General features: G+C 43.0%; 1 protein-coding gene across 1 annotated transcript in view; it reads left to right on the forward strand.

The window, feature by feature from the left end:
- Positions 1-25326, forward strand: part of LOC140738117 (hepatic and glial cell adhesion molecule-like) — a 72420-nt gene that overhangs the window by 12760 nt on the left and 34334 nt on the right. The window contains exon 2 of the mRNA XM_073065247.1: positions 23457-23798. Coding sequence (XP_072921348.1) covers positions 23457-23798 — 342 coding nt within the window. The remainder of the gene's footprint in view (positions 1-23456; positions 23799-25326) is intronic.

The raw sequence follows: 25326 nt of genomic DNA on the forward strand, positions 1-25326 counted from the left end.
CTGCCACCCAGCTTAGTATCATCAGCAAACTTGCTGATGTTATTCTCAATGCCTTCATCTAAATCGTTGATGTAAATCGTAAACAGCTGTGGTCCCAATACCAAGCCCTGTGGCACCCCACTAGTCACCACCTGCCATTCCGAGAAACACCCATTCACCGTTACCCTTTGCTTTCTATCTGCCAACCAGTTTTCTATCCATGTCAATATCTTCCCCCCAATGCCATGAGCTCTGATTTTACCCACCAATCTCCTATGTGGGACCTTATCAAATGCCTTCTGAAAATTGAGGTACACTACATCCAGTGGATCTCCCTTGTCCAACTTCCTGGTTACATCCTCGAAAAGCTCCAATAGATTAGTCAAGCATGATTTGCCCTTGGTAAATCCATGCTGGCTCGGCCCAATCCTATCACTGCTATCTAGATATGCCACTATTTCATCTTTAATAATGGACTCTAGCATCTTCCCCACTACTGATGTTAGGCTGACAGGACGATAGTTCTCTGTTTTCTCTCTCCCTCCTTTCTTAAAAAATGGGATAACATTAGCCATTCTCCAATCATCAGGAACTGATCCTGAATCTAAGGAACATTGGAAAATGATTACCAATGCATCCGCAATTTCCAGAGCCACCTCCTTTAGTACCCTTGAATGCAGACCATCTGGACCTGGGGATTTGTTAGTCTTCAGTCCCATCAGTCTACTCATCACCGTTTCCTTCCGAATGTCAATCTGTTTCATTTCCTCTGTTACCCTATGTCCTTGGCCCATCCATATATCTGGGAGATTGCTTGTGTCTTCCCTAGTGAAGACAGATCTAAAGTACTTATTAAATTCTTCTGCCATTTCTCTGTTTCCCATAACAATTTCACCCAATTCATTCTTCAAGGGCCCAAAATTGTTCTTAACTACCTTCTTTCTCTTCACATACCTAAAAAAGCTTTTGCTAACCTCCTTTATATTCCTGGCTAGCTTGCATTCGTACCTCATTTTTTCTCCCTGTATTGCCTTTTTAGTTGTTCATTTAATACAGATATTCTTTAGCTAGAGGGTGGTAGAAATGCGGTATTTGTTACCACAAGCAGTTGCGTAGGAAGGTCGTTGGGTACAACTAAGGCAGAGGTAGATAGGTTCTTGATTGGCCATGGGATCAAAAGTTAGGGGGAGAAGCCTGGGGAATGGGACTGAGGAGGGACAGAAAAAGGGATTTGCCATGTTTGAATGCCAGAGCAGACTCAATGGGCCAAATGGCCTAAATCTGCCTCTATGTCTTATGGGCTTATATAGACCATTGATGGAGGTTGAAATTGAGAAGGACTTGAAGAAGGACCTCAGGCTGAGAGAGTGTTGTGAGGTAATATTCAGTGCCTTTGTTGGTGTTAAATAAAAATGGAGGTTAAAGAATTTTTTTCGCAATTAGTCTGTTAAAGGAGTCAACAGGACAAGTGATTTGTAGGAGGCTTCACTTAGTTCATTTCCTGTTTTGATATTACTTTGTTTCTCTCTGCTTTTTGGGCGGCCTGAGGTTTTGGCCCTTTGAGGTTTTTTTTCTGTTTGTTAACTTTACACAATGTGAATATGAAACCAGATCTTACTGCACTGTGAGGTGTTAATTGTCAGGAGTGTGTTCGTTGGCAGAGGTTCCATAGAGTCATGGAACAGTTGTATCAGAGGGATAGGAAGGTAGGCTGAGGGGGTGGTGTGGTTCTGCTGGTAAAGAATGGCAGCAAATCAGTAGAAAGATGTTGAATCCTTGTGGGTTGAGTTAAGAAACTGCAAGGGTAAAATGATGGTGTTTATATGCAGGCCTCCCAACAGTGAATGATATGTTAAACCAGCAAATAGAAAAGCCCTATCAAAAGGGCAATGTTATGATAGTCATGGAAGACTTCAACATGTAGGTCGATTGGGCAAATCAGGATGGAAATGGATCTCAAGAGAGTGAGTTTGTTGAATGCCTATGAGATGGCTTTTTAGAGCAGTTTGTTATTAAACCTACTAAGAGATCAGCTATACTGGACTGGGTTTTATGTAATGAACTAGAGGTGAATAGAGAGCTAATGGTAAAGAAACCCTTAGGATCAGTGATCACAATATGATTGAGTTCAACTTGAAACTTGACAGGTAGAATGTAAAGTCTGACATAGCAGTATTTCAGTGGAGTAAAGGAAATTACAGTGGTATGAGGGATGACTACATAAGCACATGGATGTCAGTGAGTTAGACCAGGACAAGAATTTAAAAGGAGACAGATTTATAGAGCAGGTGTCAGAGGAGTGGGTAACAGAGTATGAGGGCTTTGGCTCAATGGGGCTTCAGTGATAATGGGTCAAGGAGAGGCAGGTTATTTGTGAAGAATAGAAACAGGAAGTGTGTCTGTGAGGCCAGTGTTCTGCACTGAGTGTCAGATGTGGGAAGTCCAGGAGACTCCTAGCCTCTCAGACGGACACATCTGTGCCATGTGCGTCGAGCTGCAGCTCCTTAGGGACTGGGTTAGGGGACTGGAGATGCAGCTCAATGACTTTCATCTGGTCAGGGAAAGTGAAGAAGTGATAGAGAGGAGTTACAGGCAAGTAATCACTCTGGGGCCTTAAGAGACAGATAAGTGGGTAACAGTCAAGAGAGGGAAGGGCAAGAGTCAGATACTAGAGAGTACACCTGTGGCTGTTCCCCTTAACAATAAGTACTCCTGTTTGAGTACTGTAGGGAGGAACAACCTACATGGGGGAAGCAACAGTGGCCACTTCTCTGGCACAGAGTCTGGCCCTATGGTTCAGAAGGGTAGGGAAAGGAAGAAGGTAGCAGTAATGGGGGCCCTATAGTTAGGGGGTCAGACAAGTGATTCTGTGGATGCAGGAAAGAAACATGCATGGCAGTTTTCTAGGGTCCGGGACGTCCACAATATCCTGAAGTGGGAAGGTGAACAGCCTGAGGTCATGGTACATATTGGTACCAACAACATAGGGAGGAAAAGGGAGGAGGTCCTGAAAAAGGACTAAAGGCAGTTAGGAAAGAAGTTGAGAAGCAGGACCTCAAAGGTAGTAATCTCGGGATTACTGCTTGTGCCATGCAATAGTGAGTATAGGAATAGAGTGAGGTGGAGGATAAATGTGTGGCTGAGGGATTGGAGCAAGGGTCAGGGATTCAGATTTATGGATTATTGGGACCTCTTTTGGGGCAGGCATAACCTGTACAAAAAGGATGGGTCGCACTTGAGTCTGAGGGGGACCAATATTCTGGTGGGGAGGTTTGCTAACACTATTGGGGAGAGTTTAAACTAGAATTGCTGGGGGTGGGAACTGGACTGAAGAGACGGAGGAAGGCTCACAAATAGAGAAAGCTTAGAGATGCTGCAAGGAGAATAGGCAGGTGATAGACAAGGGATGTGCTCAGATCCCTTGGTTTGAGATGTGTCTATTTTAATGCCAGAAGCATCATGAACAAAGCAGATGAGCTTAGAGTGTGGATCAGTACTTGGAGCTATGATGTGCTGTTACAAAGATTTGGATGGCTCAGGGGCAGGAATGGTTACTTAGAGTGCCAGGCTTTAGATGTTTCAAAGGACAGGGCAGGAGGCAAAAGAGATGGGGGCATGGCACCGCAGATCAGAGATAGTGTCAAAACTGCAGAACAGGAGGAAGTCATGGAGGGATTGTTTACTGAGTCTCTGTGGGTGGAAGACAGGAACAGGAAGGGGTCAATAACTCCACTGGGTGTTTTGTACAACCCACCCAATAGTAACAGGGACATCGAGGAGCAGATAGGGAAACAAATTCTGGAAAGGTGCAATAATAACAAGGTTGTGGTGGTGGGAGATTTTAATTTCCCAATTATCGATTGGCATCTCCCTAGAGCAAGGGGTTTAGATGGGGTGGAGTTTGTTAAATGTGTTCAGGTAGGTTTCCTGACACAATATGTAGATAAACCTTCAAGAGGAGAGGCTGTACTTGATCTGGTATTGGGAAATGAACCTGGTCAGGTGTTAGGTCTCTCAGTGGGAGTGCATTTTGGAGATAGTGATCACAGTTCTATCTCCTTTACCATAGCATTGGAGAGACAAGTTAGGAAAGTGATTGGAGTAAGGGGAAATATGAAGCTATCAGGCAGGAACTTGGAAGCATAAATTGAGAACAGATGTTCTCAGGGTAATGTATGGCAGAAATATGGCAAATGGTCAGGGGATATTTACTTGGCATCTGCAAAGGTACGTTCCAATGAGACACGGAACGGATGGTAGGATACAGGAACCATGGTGTACAAAAGTTGTTGAAAATCTGGTTCAGAAGGAAAGAAAGCATAAGGTACCCCATGCAAGGCTTATTGAGAAAGGAAGGAAGCATGGGATCCAAGGGGACATTTCTTTGTGGATCCAGAACTAGCTTGCCCACAGAAGGCAAAGAGTGGTTGTAGACAGGTCATATTCTGCATGGAGGTTGGTCACCAGTGGTGTGCCTCAGGGATCTGTTCTTGGACCCTTCATGATTTTTATAAATGACCTGGATGAGGAAGTGGAGGGATGGGTTAGTAAGTTTGCTGATGACAAAAAACTTGGAGGTGTTGTAGATAGTATGGAGGGATGTCAGAGGTTACAGTGGGACATTGATAGGATGCAAAACTGTGCTGAGAAGTGACAGATCGAGTTCAACCCAGATAAGTGTGAAGTGGTTCATTTTGGTAGGTCAAATATGATGGCAGAATATAGTATTAATGGTAAGACTCTTGGCAGTGTGGAGGATCAGAGGGATCTTGGGATCATAAGACGCTCAAAGCAGCTGTGCAGGTTGACTGTGTGGTAAAGAAGGCATGTGGTGTATTGGCCTTCATCAATCGTGGAATTGAATTTAGGAGCCAAGAGGTAATGTTGCAGCTATATAGGACCCTGGTCAGAGCCCACTTGGAGTACTGTGCTCAGTTCTGGTCACCTCACTACAGAATGGAAACCATAGGGAGGGTGCAGAGGAGATTTACAAGGATGTTGCCTGGATTGGGGAACATGCCTTATGAGAATAGAACATAGAACATGGAATAGTACAGCACAGTACAGGTCCTTCGGCCCACAATGTTATGCCAACCTTAAACTCTGCTTAAACCCTTAAACCCACTCCTCCACCTATCTTTGTAGCATCAAAAAATTTAGCCACAAATCCATTAATACCATAGTCCAAATCATTGACATATATCGTAAAAAGCAGCAGTCCCAACACCGACCTCTGTGGAACTCTGCTGGTAATTGGTAGCTAGCCAGAATAGAATCCTTTTATAAAACTCTGTGCCGATGCTCCACCCATGCTAGTAACTTCCCTGTAATTCCATGGGCTCTTATCTTGCTAAGCTGCCTCATGTGCGACACCTTGTCCTCGCCCTTGCCAGGCCCTCTGAAAATCCAAGTACACCACGTCTACTGCATCTCTTTTGTCTACCCTGCTTGTAATTTCCTCAAAAAATCACAGTAAGTTAGTCAGACAGGATTTTCCTTTCCGGAAACTATGCTGGCTTTGGCCTATCTTGTCATGTGCTTCCAGGTACTCTGTAATCTCATCCTTAACAATCAATTCTAACAACTTCCCGACCACTGATGTCAGGCTAACATGTCTATAGTTTCCTTTCTGCTGCCTCCCACCCTTCTTAAATAGCAGAGTAACATGTGCAATTTTCCACTCATCTGGTACAATGCCAGAATCTGTAGATTTACAAGGATGTTGCCTGGATTGGGGAGCATGCCTTATGAGAATAGGTTGCGTGAACTTGGTCTTTTCTTCTTGGAGCAACAGAGGATGAGTGGTGACCTTCTAGAGGTGTGTAAGATGATGAGAGGCATTGATTGTGTGGATAGTCAGAGGCTTTTTCCCCAGGGCTGAAATGGCAAGCACGCGAGGGCACAGTTTTAAGTTGCTTGGAAGTAGGTACAGAGGAGATGTCATGGATAAGTATTTTACGCAGAGACTGGTGAGTGTGTGGAATGGGCTGCCAGCAATGGTGGTGGAGGCGGATACGATAGGGTATTTTAAGAGACTCTTGGACAGGTACATGGAGAACTGTAACTGGATCTTGGACTTCTTGATGGAAAGACCCGAATCAGTTTGAGTTGGCAGCAACATCTCAAGCTCCATCACAATGAACACCAGTGACCCCAGGAGTGTGTGTTCTGCCACTGCTATTCACACTACTGACTCATGACTGCACTGCCAGATCTAGGTCAAACAGCATCATCAAGTTCCCTAATGATCTTATCAGCATACAAAAAGAAAATAAAGAGGCTTGTCAAATGGTGCGAGAACAAAAACCTGGGTCTCAACATTGACAAGGCAAAAGAGATGAAGGCACAAGTAGTCACAGGTCAAACACTCTCCATTGCACACCAATGGTCTCCCATGGGGAGAGTGTTCCTTGGTGCCCACACAATGGATGATCTAACCTAGGCCCACAATACATCCTCACCAGTCAAGAAGGCACAGAGGCAGCTATACTCTTGAGAAGAATGAGGTATGCAAGGCTCCCTACTCCCATTCTAACAACTTTCTACAGGAACATCATTGGGAGTCCCCTTTCTGGCTGTATCATTGTGTGGTACAGAAGCTGCAAGGCATTACATTGCACAATCCCGCCAGAGGATCATCTGGGTTTCCCTCCTCACAATTGCGACATTTACCTGAAGTGTTTAGACAAAGACCGAAGTATTGTTGAGAATCCAACCATCCTACCTGCAATTTTTTGACCCACTGTTGTCAGGGAGAATATACAGGATCATCAGGACTAGGACTGCCAGACTGGTTAACAGCTGTTTCCCTCAGGCTGTGAGACTAATGAAAACCTGCAACCACCGAGGCCTCGTCACTAGGACAGTGAATTGTTTTTACTGTTTAATGCAGTACATGCATTTTGAATTCTATTTTAATAACTTATTTGTAGTAATATTTTCCTTAATGTGCTGTGTGATTCTTGTTTTGTGGTTGCACTGTGGTCCAGAGGAACATTGTTTCATTTGGTTGTATATATGTACAGCGAGATGACAATAAACTAGAACTTGATGTTTTCCTCCAACCAAAATCCAGCCTTGACATTATTCTTTCTCCCTTCTTCTTGTCTTTTCCCACTTTCATCTATAACATCACTGATCCAATCCTTCTGCACCTCCAATCCATTTCAATATGATGTGAATGCACTTCACTTCTATTTGAACAGAGATCCAACAAATTCCCCTCTACTACTATTAATGTGGTTAAATACATCCTCATATTGAACAACTTCTCAAAATCTATTTGCTTCCTGCAAATGAAAAGTTTAGCTGTGAGAACCAGACTGCTCTTTGTGAAATGTGTAGAAAAGTCCCTCTGCCAACGTTGCTCAGGCTTCCTCTGTCAACTTTTGGTCCCGTGCATTAATGACTGATTTCTATCTTCCTGTTTTTATGCAGACAGACATATGTTTCACTTTTGTTTATTTGCTTCAAATTTTCAATGGATAGAAGTAGAAGTGGTAGAGGCAGGTTCGGTATTGTGATTTAAAGTAAAATTGGATGGGTATATGGACATGAAAGGAATGGAGGGTTATGGGCTGAGTGAGGGCCACTGGGACTAGGTGAGTGTAAGCATTGGCATGGACTAGAAGGGCCAAGATGGCCTGTATCTGTGCTGTAATTGTTATATGGTTATATGGATCCCACTTTGATGTGTAAGACCATGAAAAATAGCAGATGGTGGCCTTTCTGGCCGTTGATCAGAATGTTACCAGGACTCTGGTAACACCACCTCACACTTATCAGCATTAAACTCCATCTGCCATCTTTCAGCCCACTCTTTAAATTGGCCTGAATCTCTCTGCAAGCTTTGAAAACCTACTTTATTATCCACAATACCACCTACCTTAGTATCATCTGCATACTTACTAATCCTATTTACCACCCCATCATCCAGATCATTAGTGTATATGACAAACAACATTGGACCCAGTGCAGATCCCTGAGGCACACCACTAGTCACCGGCCTCCAACCTGACAAACAGTTATCCACCATTACTCTCTGGCATCTCCCATTCAGCCACTGTTGAATCCATTTTCCTACTTCAATATTAATACCTAATGATTGAACCTTCCTAACTAACCTTCCATGTGGAACTTTGTCAAAGGCCTTACTGAAGTCCATATAGACAACATCCACTTCTTTACCCTCGTCAACTTTCCTAGTAACCTTTTCAAAAAATTCAATAAGATTTGTCAAACATGACCTTCCACGCACAAATCCATGTTGACTGCTCCTAATCAGACCCTGTCTATCCAGATAATTATATATACCATCTCTAAGAATACTTTCCATTAATTTACCCACCACTGATGTCAAACTTACAGGCCTATAATTGCTAGGTTTACTCTTAGAACCCTTTTCAAACAATGGATTACATGAGCAATACACAAATCCTCCAGCACCATCCCTGTTTCTAATGACATTAGAAATATTTCTGTCAGAGCCCCTGCTATTTCTACACTAACTTCCCTCAAGGTCCTAGGGAAATCCTGTCAGGACCCAGAGACTTATCCACTTTTATAGTCTTTAAAAGCTCCTCTTCTTTAATCATCATAGTTTCCATAACTACCCTACTTGTTTCCCTTACCTTACACAATTCAATATCCTTCTCCTTAGTGAATGCCGATGAAAAGAAATTGTTCAAAATCTCCCCCATCTCTTTTGGCTGCACACATAGCAGTCCACTCTGATTCTCTAAGAGACCAGTTTAATCCCTCACTATCTTTTTGCTATTAATATAACTGTAGATACCCTTTGGATTTATTTTCACCTTAGTTGCCAAAGCAACCTCGTATCTTCTTTTAACTTTTCTAATTTCTTTCTTGAAACTAATGGCATTTTGATCACTGGACCCAAAGTGCTCCCCAACACATATCTCCGTCACCTGAACTATTTCATTCTCTAACAGGAGATCCAACACTGCCCCTTCTCTAGTTGGTACCTTTATGTATTGCTGCAGAAAACTATGCTGTACACATTTTACAAACTCCAAACCATCCATCCCTTTTACAGTATGGGCTTCCCAGTCTATGTGTGGAGAATTAAAATGTCCCACAATCACAACCCTGTGCTTACTACAAATATCTGCTATCTCCTTGCAAATTTGCTCCTCCAATTCTCCTTCCCCATTAGGTGGTCTATAATACACCCCTATAAGTGTTACTACACCTTTCCCATTCCTCAATTCCACCCAAATAGTCTCCCTAGACGAGCCCTCTAATCTGTCCTGCCAGAGCACCGCTGTAATATTTTCTCTGACAAGCAACACAACACATCCCCTCTTGTCCCTCCGATTCTATCACACCTGAAGCAACGAAATCCAGGAATATTTAGTTGCCAATCACACCCCTCCTGCAACCATGTTTCACTAATTGCTACAACATCATATTTCCAGATATCGATCCATGCTCTGAGCTCATCCACCTTTTTTACAATGCTCCTAGCATGAAAATAAATGCATTTAAGAAATTCTCCACTTATTCCTCTCTGTTTATATCTAACTTTACTGTCTTCTTTTTCTTCCTTCTCCCATACATCTGTTCCTACACTCTGGTTCCCCTCCCCCCTCGTATCTAGTTTAAATCCCCCTCCAGTTCCCGCCGGATCAGGTCCCACCTTCCCTGGAAAACTGCCCAATTATCTATAAATCTATAAATATTTCAGGGGTAAGTTTTTTACGCAGAGGGTTGTGAGTGCCTGGAATGACTTTCCAGGGATGGTGGTGGAGGCTAAGACATTAGGGGTATTTAAGAGCTTCTTAGACAGGCACATGGATGAAAGAAAAATGGAGGGTTATGGGGTAGTGTGGGCTTAGTACATTTTTTAAAGAATTATATGGGTCAGCACAACATGGAGGGCTGAAGGGCTGTAGTGTTCTATCGTTCTATAGTTCATTGATCTTTTCTGCCTTAATCTTCTGGACTGTCTACCATGTCAAAAGTTTAATTAAAGTTATTGTAGCCAACATCCACTACCCTACCCACATCAAACGATAGATGTACAAGATAACGATAAATTATATTAGAGGAAATGTGTGAGCATAGATTGGAAGTTGCTTATTGCATCAAAATATAAGCAGTGGAAGACCCCAAGGAGCAGAATCAGGTTTATTATCACCGGCATGTGTCATGATAGGACCTAACCTGGTGTCAACATCTTGATGCAGCTACAAAGAAGGCAAGAAAGTGTCTGTACTTTATTAGAAGTTTGAAGAGATTTGGTTTATCAACAAATGCACTCAAAAACTTCTGTAGATATACTGTGGAGAGCATTCCGTCAGGTTGCATCACTGTCTGGTATGGGGGGTGGGTGCTACTGCACAGGACCAAAAGAAGCTGCAGAGGGTCATAAATTTAGTTCACACCATCTTGGGTTCTAGCTTACAATGTACTCAGGACATCTTCAATGAATGGTGTCTCCTACAGGCATCTTATTAAGACCTTAAGATATAGGAGCAGAAGTGGGCCATTTGGCCCATTGAGTTTTCTCTACCTTTCAGTCATGGTCTGATCCAATTCTTCCAGTCATCCCCACTCCCTGCCTTCACCCCATACCCTCTGATGCCCTGGCTAATGAAGAACCTATCTATCTCTGCTTAATACACTCAGTGACTTGGCCTCCATAGCCTTTTGTGGCAACAAATTCCACAGATTTACCACTCTCTGACTAAAATAATTTCTCCATACCTCTGTTCTAAATAGATGTCCTTCAATCCTGAAGTCGTGCCCTTTTGTCCTAGGCTTCCCTACCATGGGAAATAACTTTGCCATATCTAATCTGTTCAGGCCTTTTAACATTTGGAATGTTTCTGTGAGATCCCCCTCATTCTCCTGAACTCCAGGGAATACAGCCCAAGAGCTGCCAAACATTCCTCATGCAGTAACCCTTTCATTCCTGGAATCATTCTTGTGAATCTTCTCTGAACCCTTTTCTATGTCAGTATATCCTTTCAAACATAAGGAGCCCAAAACTGCACACAGTTAAGAACCCCCAGCAGCTAGGGCATGCTCATTTCTTACTATTATGATCAAGTAGGATGTACAGAAGCCTGAAGGCGCACACTCAGTGATTCAGGAACAGCTTCTTCCCCTCTGCCATCTGATTCCTAAATGGACATTGATCCTATGAATACTACCTCTTTTCTAATATATATATATTTTTTGTGTTTTTGCATGATTTTAATCTATTCAATATATGCATACTGTAATTGATATACTTATTTATTTGTTTTTTCTTCTTCTTCTATATTATGTATTGCATTGAACTGCTGCTGCTAAGTTAAGAAATTTCATGGCACATGCCGGTGATAATAAACCTGATTCTGATTCTGAATCCGATTCTGAGTGTATGTCCTCAGGCTTCTGTACCTCCTTCCTGACAGTAACAATGAGAAGAGGGCATGGGCTGGGTGATGGGGTCCTTAATAATAGATGCCACCTTCCTGAGGTACCACTCCCTGAAGATGTCAGGATACTACAGAGGTTATATAGCCACGGTGTTGCCTTCTGTATAGGTGCATCCATTTGTTGGAACCAGATGAGATGCTCAGAGATATTGACACCTAGGAACTTGAAGTTGCTCACTCTCTTCACTTCTGATCCCTCTCTGAGGATTGGTTTCTGTTCACTCATCTTATCCATCCTAGAGTCCACAATTAGCTCTTTCATCTTACTGACATTTAGTGCAAGGTTGTTGCTGTGACACCACTCCACTAACTGGTTTATCTTGTTCTGCTCATCTCCATAGAACCATAGAACATTACTGCACAGTACAGGCCCTTCAGCCCTCCATGTTGTGCCGACCCATATAATCCTTAAAAAAAAGTACTAAACCCACACTACCCCATAACCCTCTATTTTTCTTTCATCCATCCTTCTCCTTCTGAGATTCTACCAACAATGGCTGTATCATTGGCAAATTTATAGAGGGCTATTGAGCTAAGCCTAGCCACAGAGTCATGGGTACAGAGAGAGTAGAGCAGTGGGCTAAGCACACACCCCTGAGGTGCACCAGTGATGATAGTCAGTGAGGAGGAGATATTATCACCAATCCACACATATTGTGCTCTTCCGGTTAGGAAGTCGAGGATCCAATTGCAGAAGGAAGTATAGAGGCCCAGGTTCTGTAACATACTAATCAGGATTGTGGGAATTATGGTGTTAAACACTGAACTAATTAATTATCTAGTTAATTAACTAATGATTATCCAGGTGAACTAATGTCATATGAAGAGCCATTGAGATTGCATCTGCTGTAGACCTTTCATGCAATGGCAAATTTGAGTGGGTCCAGGTCCTTGCTGAGGCAGGAGTTCATTCTAGTCATGACCAACCTCCCGAAGTATTTCATCACTGTAGATGTGAGTGCTACTGGGTGATAGTCATTAAAGCAGCTCACATTACTCTTCTTAGGACTGATATAACTTTTGCCTTTTTGAAGCAGGTGGGAACTTCTGACTGTAGCAGTGAGAGTTTGAATACTCCCACCAGCTGGTTGGCACAAGTTTTCAGTGCCTTACCAGGTACTCTACTGGAGCCTGCTGCCTTGTGAGGGTTCATCTTTCCTCAAGACAGCCTCATATCAGCCTTCGAGACAGATCACAGGGTCACCGGGTGAGCAGAGATCTTCACAGCTGTAGCTATATTCTCCCTTTCAAAGCAGGCATAGAAGGCATTGAGTTCATCTGGTACAGAAGATTTTATTTTTTTTTAATTTTTTTTATTAGTTTTTCAAAACATTTTATAAAATTAAAAACCCCAAATCCCAATGGGGAGCATTAATACAGTGCAAGATTAAGCATACAATAACAATATGCTACAAAGGAAGAGAATTTAACAAAAAAGCACCTAAATTAAAGACAAGTGAGCTTAGTGTCCTCCCCAAGCCCCACAACACAAGAAAAAAACAACAACAACTCCAGACCACCACCACACAATATAAAGAGTATAAGTCCGGACAGTCAAACTCCCAGACTGTGAATACACTTAGTAACAGAGGGTAATAATGCCTACTACCAGAAAAAAAAGGGAGCTGAAAGCAAGGGACTGAAAGGTAGTGAAGATTTGATGTCATTCATGCTATTGGGGTTTGCTTTTTAGGAATTAATGTCTTGCAAACTCTGCCAGAGTTGTCATGTATCCGATATCAGCTATCACCTTTGGAGTTGGGATGTAATGTTAAAATTTTACAAGGCATTGGTGAGGCCAAATTTGGAGTATTGTGTACAGTTTTGGTCACTGAATTATAGAAAGATGTCAACAAAATAGAAAGAGTACATTAGGGTTAGGGTTAGGGTCCTATTTTGGTAGGACTAATCAAAATAGGACATACATGGTAAATGGTAGGGCATTGAAGAATGCAGCAGAACAGAGTGATCTAGGAATGATGGTGCATAGTTCCCTGAAGGTGGAATCTCATGTGGATAGGGTGGTGAAGAAAGCTTTTGGTATGCTAGCCTTTATAAATCAGAGCATTAAGTATAGGAGTTGGGATGTAATGTTAAAATTGTACAAGGCATTGGTAAGGCCGAATTTGGAGTATTGTGTACAGTTCTGGTCACTGAATTATAGGAAAGATTCCAGTAGAAGTGGTAGAGGCAGGTTCAGTATTGTTATTTAAAGTAAAATTGGATAGGTATATGGACAGGAAAGGAATGGAGGGTTATGGGCTGAGTGCGAGTCAGTGGGACTAAGTGAGAGTAAGTGTTAGCGCGGACTGGAAGGGCCGAGATGGACTGCTTCTGTGCTGTAATTGTTATATGGTTATATGATGTTTCCTCTAAACCTCCCTCCCTTAATTTTGTACATATGCCCTCTGGTGTTTGCTATTGGTGTCCTGGGAAACAGGTACTGATTATGCCTCTCATAATCTTGTAGACCTCTATCAAGTCCCCTCTCATTTTTCTACGCTCCAAAGAGAAAAGTCCCAGCTCTGCTAACCTTGCTTCATATGACTTGTTTTTCAAACCAGGCAACATCCTGGTAAGTCTCCTCTGCACCCTCTCCATAGCTTCCACATCCTTCCTATAATGAGGTGACCAGAATTGAACACAAGTGTGGTCCCACCTCCGCTAGATGGAGGAGAGTGGGTAGAGGGGAACTGGTTAGGTCTGGAATCCAAAAAAGAAGTGAAGATGAAGACTCGGTAGATTAGAATGTCAATTGACTTAGCTCTAAATGACAGAAGATAGTGATGGTGGAGCATTATTCTGATTGAATGTCAGAGACCTGTGGTGTTCTTCAAGGATTAGAGCTGTGACCTCTATTGTTTGTTTCAATAGGTTTCAATAGGTACACTTAATGACAAAGAAATGTATACAATATACTTTGTACATTCAGAAATTGTTTTTCTTTGCAAACATCCATGAAAACAGAAGAGTGCCCCAAAGAATGACATTTAAATGTTAGAATCCCCAAAGCGCCCCCCCGCTCCCCCTCCCACATACAAGCAGCAACAAGTCAATGACCACCACCCCCCCACACCACCAGCATAAAAGCATTGGCACCTGCCACCGAGCACTCGAGCGTGCAGCAAAGCATCAATAAAGACATAGACTTCCAGTACCCCAAAGACTACTCGTTCACCCAGTAATTCGACATACCACTCCCTCTCTCCCTAACAAGGGAAAAAGAAATGTCCCATTTCACAGCAAGAGGGGAGACACAACAAACAACTCACTGATTTATGCTGTTAAGTCTGATAAATAAAAGTGTTATATAAACTTCCTTTTGACATGGGAGGTAAATAAAAGGAAAATGTACAGTACTTAGCAGGACCCACAAGAGGATTGGGGCAGATAAGCTGGCAGGACCCACAGGAACATTGGTGTACAGTAGATGCAGGACCTCACTGGAACATCGATGCACCGTAGGCAGGACCCACAGGACCATTGGTGTATAGTAGATAGCAGGAGTCACAGAAGCATTGCCCTCTCTCAACTCATATCCCCTTGTTTGAATCTCCCTTACTCTCAATGGAAAAAGCCTATCCACGTCAACTCTATCTATCCCCCTCATAATTTTAAATACCTCAATCAAGTCCCCCCTTAACCTTCTACACTCCAAAGAATAAAGACTTAACTTGTTCAACCTTTCTCTGTAACTTAGGTGCTGAATCCCAGGTAACATTCTAGTAAATCTTCTCTGTACTCTTTAGCATTGTTGTACAGTAGATGGAAGGACCCACGGGCCATTGGTGTACTCTAGATGGCAGGACCCACAGAGCTGAGAGGCAATGTTGCAGCTATATAGGATCCTGGTCCTAACCCTAACCCTATTTTGGCGGCCTGGTTAAAAATCCCCCAAAATGATGCTAAAGACGTAAGTGTGTGCTGTTTTGTACATGTTGATCCCATTGCTCAGAACACCTAAAGCCTGTTTGTCATTGGCCTGAGGTGGGAGCTGACGGTCTGAAGGGTGGCATCGATGGTGGAAGAATGACGACTGAGTGAGCTCCAACGACATTTTGACTGTGACTTGGGCCCGTTCTGTTTTTTTTCCCCCCTTTGTTTATTTTCATTACTAACCCTATATTCAGATTAAGATTCATAAAGTACAGGCATGTTCCAAGCCTGTACGTGTATCTGTCCCCCACTTTTCCTTTGCTACATTGACGACTGCATTGGTGCTGCTTCCTGAACGCATGCTGAGCTCGTTGATTTTATTAACTTTGCCTCCAACTTTCACTCTGCCCTCAAATTTACCTGGTCCATTTCTGACACCTCCCTCCCCTTTCTTGATCTTTCTGTCTCTATCTCTGGAGACGGCTTATCTACTGATATCTACTATAAGCCTACGGAGTCTCACAGCTACCTGGACTATTCCTTTTCCCACCCTGTCTCTTGCAAAAATGCCACCCCCGTCTCGCAATTCCTCCGTCTCCGCTGCATCTGCTCTCAGGATGAGGCTTTTCATTCCAGGACTAAGGAGATGTCTTCCTTTTTTAAACAAAGGGGCTTCCCTTCCTCCACCATCAACTCTGCCCTCAAAAGCATCTCTCCCATTTCATGCACATCTGCTCTCACCCCATCCTCCCACCACCCCACTAGGGATAGGTTTCCTCTTGTTCTCACCTACCACCCCACCATCCTCTGGGTCCAACATATAATTCTCCGTAACTTCCGCCACCTCCAACGGGATCCCACCACATCTTTCCCTCCCCCCCTTTCTGCTTTCTGCAGGGATCGCTCCCTACACGACTCCCTTGTCCATTTGTCCCCCTCATCCCCTCCCACTGATCTCCCTCCTGGCACTTATCCTTGTAAGCGGAACAAGTGCTACACCTGCTCTTACACTTCCTCTCTCACCACCATTCAGGGCCCCAGACAGTCCTTCTAGGTGAGGCGACACTTCACCTGTGAGTCGGCTGGTGTGATATACTGCGTCCGGTGCTCCTGCTGTGGCCTTCTATATATTGGTGCGACCCGATGCAGACTGGGAGACCGTTTCGCTGAACACCTATGCTCTGTCCACTACAGAAAGCAGGATCTTCCAGTGGCCACACATTTTAATTCCATATCCCATTCCCATTCTGATATGTCTATCCATGGCCTCCTCTACTGTCAAGATGAAGCCACACTCAGGTTGGAGGAACATCTTATATTCTGTCTAGGTAGCCTCCAACCTCATGGCATGAACATTGATTTCTCTAACTTCTGTTAATGCCCCTCCTCCTCATCTTACCCCATCCCTTATCTTACCCCCTTTTTTCTCTTTTCTCACTCTGTCCCTCTCACAATCACACATTGCCTGTTCTCCAGATTCCTCTGGTGCTACCTTACCCCTTTCTTTCTCCTGAGGCTTCCCATCCCATGATCCTCTCCCTCTCTAGCTGCGTATCCCTTTTGCCAATCAACTTTCCAACTCTTAGCTTCATCCCTCCCCCTCCTGTCTTCTCCTATCATTTCGGGTCTTCCCCTCCACCTCCTACTTTCAAATTTCTTACTATCTCTTCTCTCAGTTAGTCCTGATGAAGGGTCTCAGCCCGAAATGTCGACTGTACATAGAACTATAGCATAATACAGCACAGAAACAGGCCTTTTGGCCCTTCTTGGCTGTGCCGAACCATTTTTCTGCCTAGTCCCGCTGACCTGCACCTGGCCCATATCCCTCCATACCCTCTCATCCATGTACCTGTCCAAGTTTTTCTTAAATGTTAAAAGTGACCCACATTTACCACTTCATCTGGCAGCTCATTCCACACTCCCACCACTCTCTGTGTGAAGAAGCCCCTTGCCTAATGTTCCCTTTAAACTTTTCCTCCTTCACCCTTAACTCATGTCCTCTGGTTTTTTTCTCCCCTAGCCTCAGTGGAAAAAGCCTGCTTACATTCACTCTATCTATATCCATCATAATTTTGTACACCTCTATCAAATCTCCCCTCAGTCTTCTACACCCCAGGGAATAAAGTCCTAACCTATTCAACCTTTCTCTGTATCTCAGTTTCTCAAGTCCCAGCAACATCCTTGTAAACCTTCTCTGCACTCTTTCAACCTTATTAATATCCTTCCTGTAATTTGGTGACCAAAACTGCACACAATACTCCAAATTTGGCCTCACCAATGTCTTATACAACCTTACCATAACATTCCAACTCTTATACTCAATACTTTGATTTATAAAGGCCAATGTAGCAAAAGCTCTCTTTACAACCCTATCTACCTGTGACGCCACTTTTAGGGAATTTTGTATCTGTTTTCCCAGATCCCTCTGTTCTACTGCACTCCTCAGTGCCCTGCCTTGTATGTTCTACCTTGGTTTGTCCTTCCAAAGTGCAATACCTCATACCTTTAAACTCAGTTTAATTGCATTAAACTCCATCTGCCATTTTTCAGCCCATTTTTCCAGCTGGTCAAAATCCCTCTGCAAGCTTTGAAAACCTTCCTCACTGTCCACTACACCTCCAATCTTTGTATCATCAGCAAATTTGCTGATCCAATTGACCACATTATCATCCAGATCATTGATATAGATGACAAATAACAAGGGACCCAACACTGATCCCTGTGGTACATCACTAGTCACAGGCCTCCACTCAGAGAAGCAATCCTCCACTATCACTCTCCAGCTTCTCCCATTCAGCCAATGTTTAATCCAATTTACTACCTCACCATGTATACCTAGCAACTGAATCTTCCTAACTAACCTCCCATGTGGGACCTTGTCAAAGGCCTTACTGAAGTCCATGTAGACAACATCCACTGCCTTCTGTTCATCCACTTTCCTGGTAACCTCCTAGAAAAACTCTAATAGATTAAACATGACCTACCATGCACAACGCCATGTTGACTCTCCCTAATAAATCAAATTTACCAGCCTATAATTTCCCAGATTATTTTAGAGCCTTTTTAAAAACTTCTTCCTATAGATGTTGCCCAGCCTGCTGCCTTCCACCAGCATTTTGTGTGTGTTGCTGACGAGGATGTTGCCTGGATTGGGGAAAATGCCTTATGAGAATGGGTTGAGTGAACTGATGAGAGGTGACCTGATAGAGGTGTATGAGATAATGAGAGACATTGATCATGTGGATAGTCAGACGCTTTTTCCCAGGGCTGAAATGGCTAGCACCAGAGGGCATAGTTCTAAGGTGCATGGAAGCAGGTACAGAGGAGATGTCAGGGGTAAGTTTTTTATGCAGAGAGTGGTGAGTGCATGGAATGGACTGCCAATGCGGTGGTGGAGGCAGAAACGATGGGGTCTTTTAAGAGACTCCTGGATGCATACATGGAGCTTAGAAAAATAGAGGGCTATGTAGTTTTAAGGTAAGGACATGTTTGACACAGCTTTGTGAGCTGAAGGGCCTGTATTGTGCTGTAGGTTTTCTATGTTTCTAACCATTGGGATATAGTAGATTGCAGGAGTCACAGGGTCATTGGTGTACAATAGATGGTAGGACCCACATGACCATTGGTGTATGGTAGATAGCAGGATCTAGGGGATCATTGGTGTACACTAGATGGCAGGACCCACATGACCACAGGTGTGTACTAGATGGCAGCAGTCACAGGACCTTTGGTGTATGTTAGATGGTCAGAGTCATAGGAGCATCAGTGTACACTAGATGGCAGGACCCACAGGACCATTGGTGTATGGTAGATAGCAGGTCCTAGGGGATCATTGGTGTACAGTAGAGAGCAGGACCCACAGGTGTATGATAGATGGCAGGACTTGCAGGATCACTGGAGTACAGAGGGACCTTGGACTGGATCCATTGCATCCTGGAAGTGGAAACACAAGTAGTTATTGTGCATAATATTACATAACAGCATATTTGCTTTCAATGGTTGGGGTTATGAGTATAAAAGTCAGGAAAATATAACCTTCCTTGATTAAGCCTCACTTGGACTGCATACAGTTCTGGTTGCTCCATTATAGGAAGGCCATGGAGGTTTTGGAGGCAAGCAGATGTTGGCTGGAATAGAGGATATTGGTTTTGGTTTATTATTGTCACATGTTCCAAGATACAGTGAAAAGCTTGATTTGCATACTGTTCAGATAGATCACATCATTACAGAGTACATGATATGATCTATCTATAACAATGCAGAAAAAAGTATAAAAGCAACTGAAAATGTGTAGTGCAGGTAATCCAAGTACGAGATCTTAACAAGTAAGATAGTGAGGTCAAGAGTTCCATTCCAGAGTCTGATAACAGTGGGGTAGAAGCTGTCCTTGAGCACTGTGCTTTGTGCTTTCAAGCTTTTGTATATTCTGCCTGATAGGAGAGGGGAGAAGAGAAAACGTCTGGGGTGTTTGTGGCCTTTGATTATGTTGGCTGCTTTACTAAGGCAGTGAGAAGTGTAGCCATAGAGGGGAGGTTGGTTCCTGTGATGTGCTGAGCTGTAACCACAACTCTGCAATCTCCTGTGGTCACGTGCAGAGCAGCTGCCATACCATGCCTCAGTACAAACTTGGTTTATTTTCTCTGAAGCTTCGGAGCTGGGGCATAATCTGACAGAAGCGTATAAAATTTGAAAGGGTCAATCATCAGTCTTTTTGTCAGAGTGGGAACACCAAACACTAGACAGTATAGCTGTAAGGTGAGAGGGGGATTTTCAAAGTGGATGTATGAGACAGGTGCTTTATTTGAAATGCAGAGATTGATAGGTACCCGGAATGTACTGCCTGGGGAAGTGGTGGAGGCCAATATGATAATAATGTTTAAGAGGCATTCAGATACACACATGACCTGACAGGGAATTATGGGATGCAGGTAAATAGTATCATACCTGGAACAGACATTATGAGCTGAAGGGCCATTTCCTGTGCTGGAATGTTCCATGATCTACACTGTTATTAAAATCTCAAATCAAGCTTGAGGAACAACATCATCTCACCTTCAACAGGAGGCCTGCGTAGTTTAAAAGGAGAATAAATAGAAAGGGAAAGAGTTTAAATACTCCTTTTATGGTGGAAGAATGTGCAAGGATAAACCTAAGGCCCCAGTAAAATTAGGAAGCCTTAATTTGATTTAGAGTAATTGAAGGATAAATTGTGGCAGGAGATTGCAGATTGTGGATATATGGCATGCTTGGTGAGAAACCAAGGACCTATGTAGGTCATTATGACCAACCTCATAATACAACCGAACCTGTGTGTGGATGGCAGCTCTTGAGCTGTGGTTATATTGCAGGTGAATCATCCATGAAATTGGAAGGAAATGAATAACTTTAAGTCAGTAGCAGATGGCAGGTGGTGCATAAAATCCCTCACCCCAGCCTCCCTAATAGATATACCACATCAGGTACATTCAGAATGATACTCATTTTGTAGCTTCATGTTGTCACTGTTTCATAGGCTGAGAGGAAACAAAGTGGGAAGGTACAGCCTGTTATTACAAAACTTACAATGGGTCCCAAGTCAATCCTGCAGAATAATTTGAAAGGCAATTCAGTCTCTTGACCCTCTTACGCCATTCACTGACTGACCCCATTCTCAATATATTTGTTCTCTCTGTCTCTGGGTCTCTCTGTCTCTATCTCTTTGTCTCTCTATCTGCCTCTGAAAGAAGAGAAAACATGAAATATGAATGCAGAGTAGCTAATAATATAAAGCAGGATATCAAAAGTTTTTTTCAGTTATATAAAGAGTAAGAGGGGTGAGTGTTGATATTGAACCACTGGAAAATGATGCTGGTGAGGTAGTAATGGGGGACGAAGAAATGGTAGATGAACTTCATGGGTACTTTGCATCTGTCTTCACTGTGGAAAATGTTGGCAGAGTTCCAGAGGTACGTGAGTATCAGGGAGCAGGAGTGAGTGCTATTGCTATTACAAAGCAAAAAAGTGCTAGGCAAACTCAAAGGTTTTAAGGTGGATAAGACATCTGGGCCAGGTTGATTACATCCCAGAGTCCCGAGAGAATTTGCTGAGAGATAACAGATGCATTGTTCATGATTTTTCAAAAATCACTTGATTCTGGTATGGTCCCAGAGGACTGGAAGATTGCAAATGTCGCTCCACACTTTAAGAAGGGAGGAAGGCAAAAAGAAGGATATTTTATGCTAGTTAGTCTAACCTCAGTGGTTGCGAACATGTTGGTGTCTATTATTAAGGATTAGGTTTTGAGGTACTTGGACACAATAATAAAATAAGTCAAAGTCAGTAAAGGGAAATCTTGCCTGACAGATCTGTTACAGTTCTTCGAGGAAGTAAGAAACAGGGTGGACAAAGGAGAGGCCATGGATGTCATTTACTTGGATTTTCAGAAGACATTTGATAAAGTGGCATACATGAGGCTATTTAACAAGATAAAATCCTATGGCGTTACAGGAAAGATACTGGCATGAATAATGGAATGGCTGATAGGCAAGCCATAGCAAATGGGAATAAAAGGGACCTTTTCTGCTTGGCTGCTGGTGACTAGTGCTGTTCCTCAGTCGTCAGTATTGGACCACTACTTTTCACATTGTCAGTGATTTAGATAGTGGAACTGAAGGCCCTGTGACAAAGTTTGCAGAAGATATGAAGAAAGGTGGAGGCATAGGTAGTGCTGAGGAAACAATGCGATTGCAGCAGGACTTTGACAAAGTGGAAGAATGGGCGGATGGAAAATGTGTTGGGGAATGTATTTTGGTAAAAGGAATAATAGTGTGGATTATTATCAAAATGAGGAGAAGGTTCAAACAACAGAAGTGCAGAGGGACTTAGAAGTCCTTGTGCAAGACTCCCAGAGAGTTAATTTAGACTACCAGACTACCAGAAGGTTAATTTATCCACAACTAGGTTAACTTAGATTACCAGACTACCAGAAGGTTAGGGATGAGGCTGTGGTAAAGAAGATAACTGCAACGTTGGCATTTATTTCAAGGGGAATAGAATATAAAAGCAAGAAGTTAATGCAGAGCCTTTATAAGACACTAATCAGGCCGCAGTTAAGATTATTGTCAATAGTTTTGGGCCCCATATTTCTGAAAGGATGTGTTATCATTGGAGAGAGTCCAGGGGAGGTTTACGAGGATTATGCCAGGAATTAAGTGGTTAACATATTAGAAGAATTTGGCATGTCTGGGCCTGTACTCATTAGAATTGAGAAGAATGTGGGTGGAATCTCATTGAAACCTACTGAATGTTGAAAGGATCAGATAGGGTGGATGTGGAGAGAATGTTTCCTGTGGTGGTGGTATCCAGAACCGAAGGGCACAGCCTCAAAATTGGAGGGCGATTCTTTAGACCAGAGGTAAGGAGGAACTTTTTTAAGACAGAGAGCAGTAAATCTGTGGAATGCTCTGACACAGACTGCATGGAGGCCAAATGCGTGAGTATATTTAAGGTGGAAGTTGATTATTTCCTGTTTGGTTGGGGCATCAAATGATATGACCAGGTGTATGGGGTTGAGTGGGATCCCGGATCAAACAAGATAGAAGTGTGGAGCAGACTAAAAAGGCTAAATGGCCTAATTCTGCTCCTATGTCTTTTGGCCTGTCTGTGTCTGTTGGTCTGTCTTCTGTCCATGTCTGTTTGTCTGTCTCTGTCTGTGTGGGTCTGCCTGTCTCTGCTTGTGTCTGTCTGTCTCTCTTGGTCTTTATCTCTGGTTGCCTGCCACTCTCTTTGTCCACTACTCTCTCAATCCTCCTTCCCTCCCATTCCCCCCTCCCCACCCCATGCCTCTCCTTCCTCTTCCACCCTCCCCTTCCCTCCTTCCTTTTTTCTTTGTACCTCTCTCCCACGTTAGACAATAGACAATAGGTGCAGTAGTAGACCATTCAGCCCTTCGAGCCTGCACCGCCACTTTCTATCATTCTCTACCTTCACTTCCTTTCTACCTTCTCTCCTTCACTCTATCTTCTCACCCACATCAGCATTTCTCCTTCTCCCTACTTGCCTCCAAGAAAAACCATCATCTTACAAAGAGCTATTGACAGAAAATGTGGAAAAGGGATAGAAAATGGAATTTGATGTTCTGTGGTTTGTATCATATTGTGTGAACACTTCCTCTAGGTTGGAGCATGGCCTTAGCAAATCCACAGAAGTTCATGGATGGAAGAATTAATCAGACTGTACAGTTTCCTCTGTGCCACAACATCAGTAAGCCAGATCAAGTCTTTAATTTGGAGTGGCGATTCATTCAGGAAGAGATATCAAGTTCAATCCTCACATTTTCACCCAACTCCCTACACCCATTCATCTCAGAGACTTTCAAAAACCGTGTGAATTTCTCCAGGACCAATGCAGTATTACTTCTTAAAGACATACAAACTACGGATGAAGGAACTTATGAACTGGAAGTTACAAATGCAGCCGGGAAATCGTCTAAACGCTCAGTTTTTCTAACTGTAAATGGTAAACTCATTTCACTTCTTTGAATGGTCTCAGCCTGCTCCACAATATGTGGAGACTATCAGTGTAGGACCAGGTCTGTGTTGATTCCACCCTGAGTGATCATATCAGTCCAGGGATCACATTACACTGTCTATGGCTAATTTCACTGTTAATAACCAAAGATGTCTGAAGTACAGATTCACAAGGTTAATTCCATCAAGATTCCCTACCATACTTCGGGGTATGGAGGAATTGTCTTATGGACTAAATATGAGGTATTGCATTTTGGGAGATCAAGCTAGGGATGGACAGATAGTGAATGACAGGGTCTGGTGAGTATTATAGTTTAAAGAAGCAGGTGTATAGTTTGCTGAAAGTGGCAGCACTAGTAAATAGGGTTGTGAAGCAGGCATATGACACACAAACTACATAAGACCAAAAGGTATAGGTGCAGAATTAGGCCATTTAGCCCTTCCAGCCTACTCCACTATTCCATCATGTCTGATCCCGGATCCCACTCAACCCCATACACCTGCCTCCTCCTCAGTCCATCGAGTCTGCTCCACCATTTTTTCACGGTTGATCCATTTTCCTCTCAGACCCAGTCTCCTTCCTTCTCCCTGAATCCCTTCGTGCCTTGACCAATCAAGAATATATCAATCTCTGCTTTAAATATACGTAAAGACTTGGCCTCCACAGCTATCTGTGGCAAGAAAATTCCACAGATTTACCACTCTCAGGCTAAAGAAGATCTTCCTCATCTCCATTCTAAAAGGACGTCCGTCTATTCTAAGGTTGTGTCCTCTGGTCTTAGACTCCACCACCATAGGAAACATCCTCTCCACATCCACTCTATCAACACCTTTCATGATCTGATAGGTTTCAATTAGGTTGCAGTGAATACAGGCCCAGAGCCATCAAGCACTTTTCATATGACAAGCTGTTCAATGCTGGAATCATTTTTGCAAACATCCTTTCAAGCTTCTCCAGTGTCTGCACATCCTTTCTCAGATAAGAAGAAAAGATAAGAAAAGCAAAAGAGAGGGCATACAAGGAAGTCAGAGCTAGTGGGAAGATAGAGGATTGGGGAGCTTTTAAAAGCTTGCAGAAGGAAACTAAGAAGTTCATTCGGAAGGAAAAGATGAATTATGAGAGGAAGCTGGTGACTAATATCAAGGAAGATACTAAAAGCTTTTTTAAGTATATAAAAGCGAGTTGAGGGAGTTATAAGACCAATAGAAAATGATACTGGAAATATTATAATGAGAAACGCAGAGATGGCAGAGGAACTGAATGCGTATTTTGGAAGACATCTGCTGTATACTGGACATTCAAGAGTGTCAGGGAAGTGAAGTATGTGCAGTGAAGGATATGACTGAGAAGGTGCTCAGGCAGCTTAATGTATTGATGATGGAGACATCTCCTGGACCTGATGAAATGCACCCTCAGGTTCTGAAGGAAGTAGCTGGAGAGTTTGTGGAGACATTAACATTGGTCTTTCAAGAATCAATAGATTCTAGCATTGTACTGATTGACTGGAAAATTGCAA

This window comes from Hemitrygon akajei, chromosome 2 (genome assembly GCF_048418815.1).
Source record: "Hemitrygon akajei chromosome 2, sHemAka1.3, whole genome shotgun sequence".
Lineage (NCBI taxonomy): Eukaryota > Metazoa > Chordata > Chondrichthyes > Myliobatiformes > Dasyatidae > Hemitrygon > Hemitrygon akajei.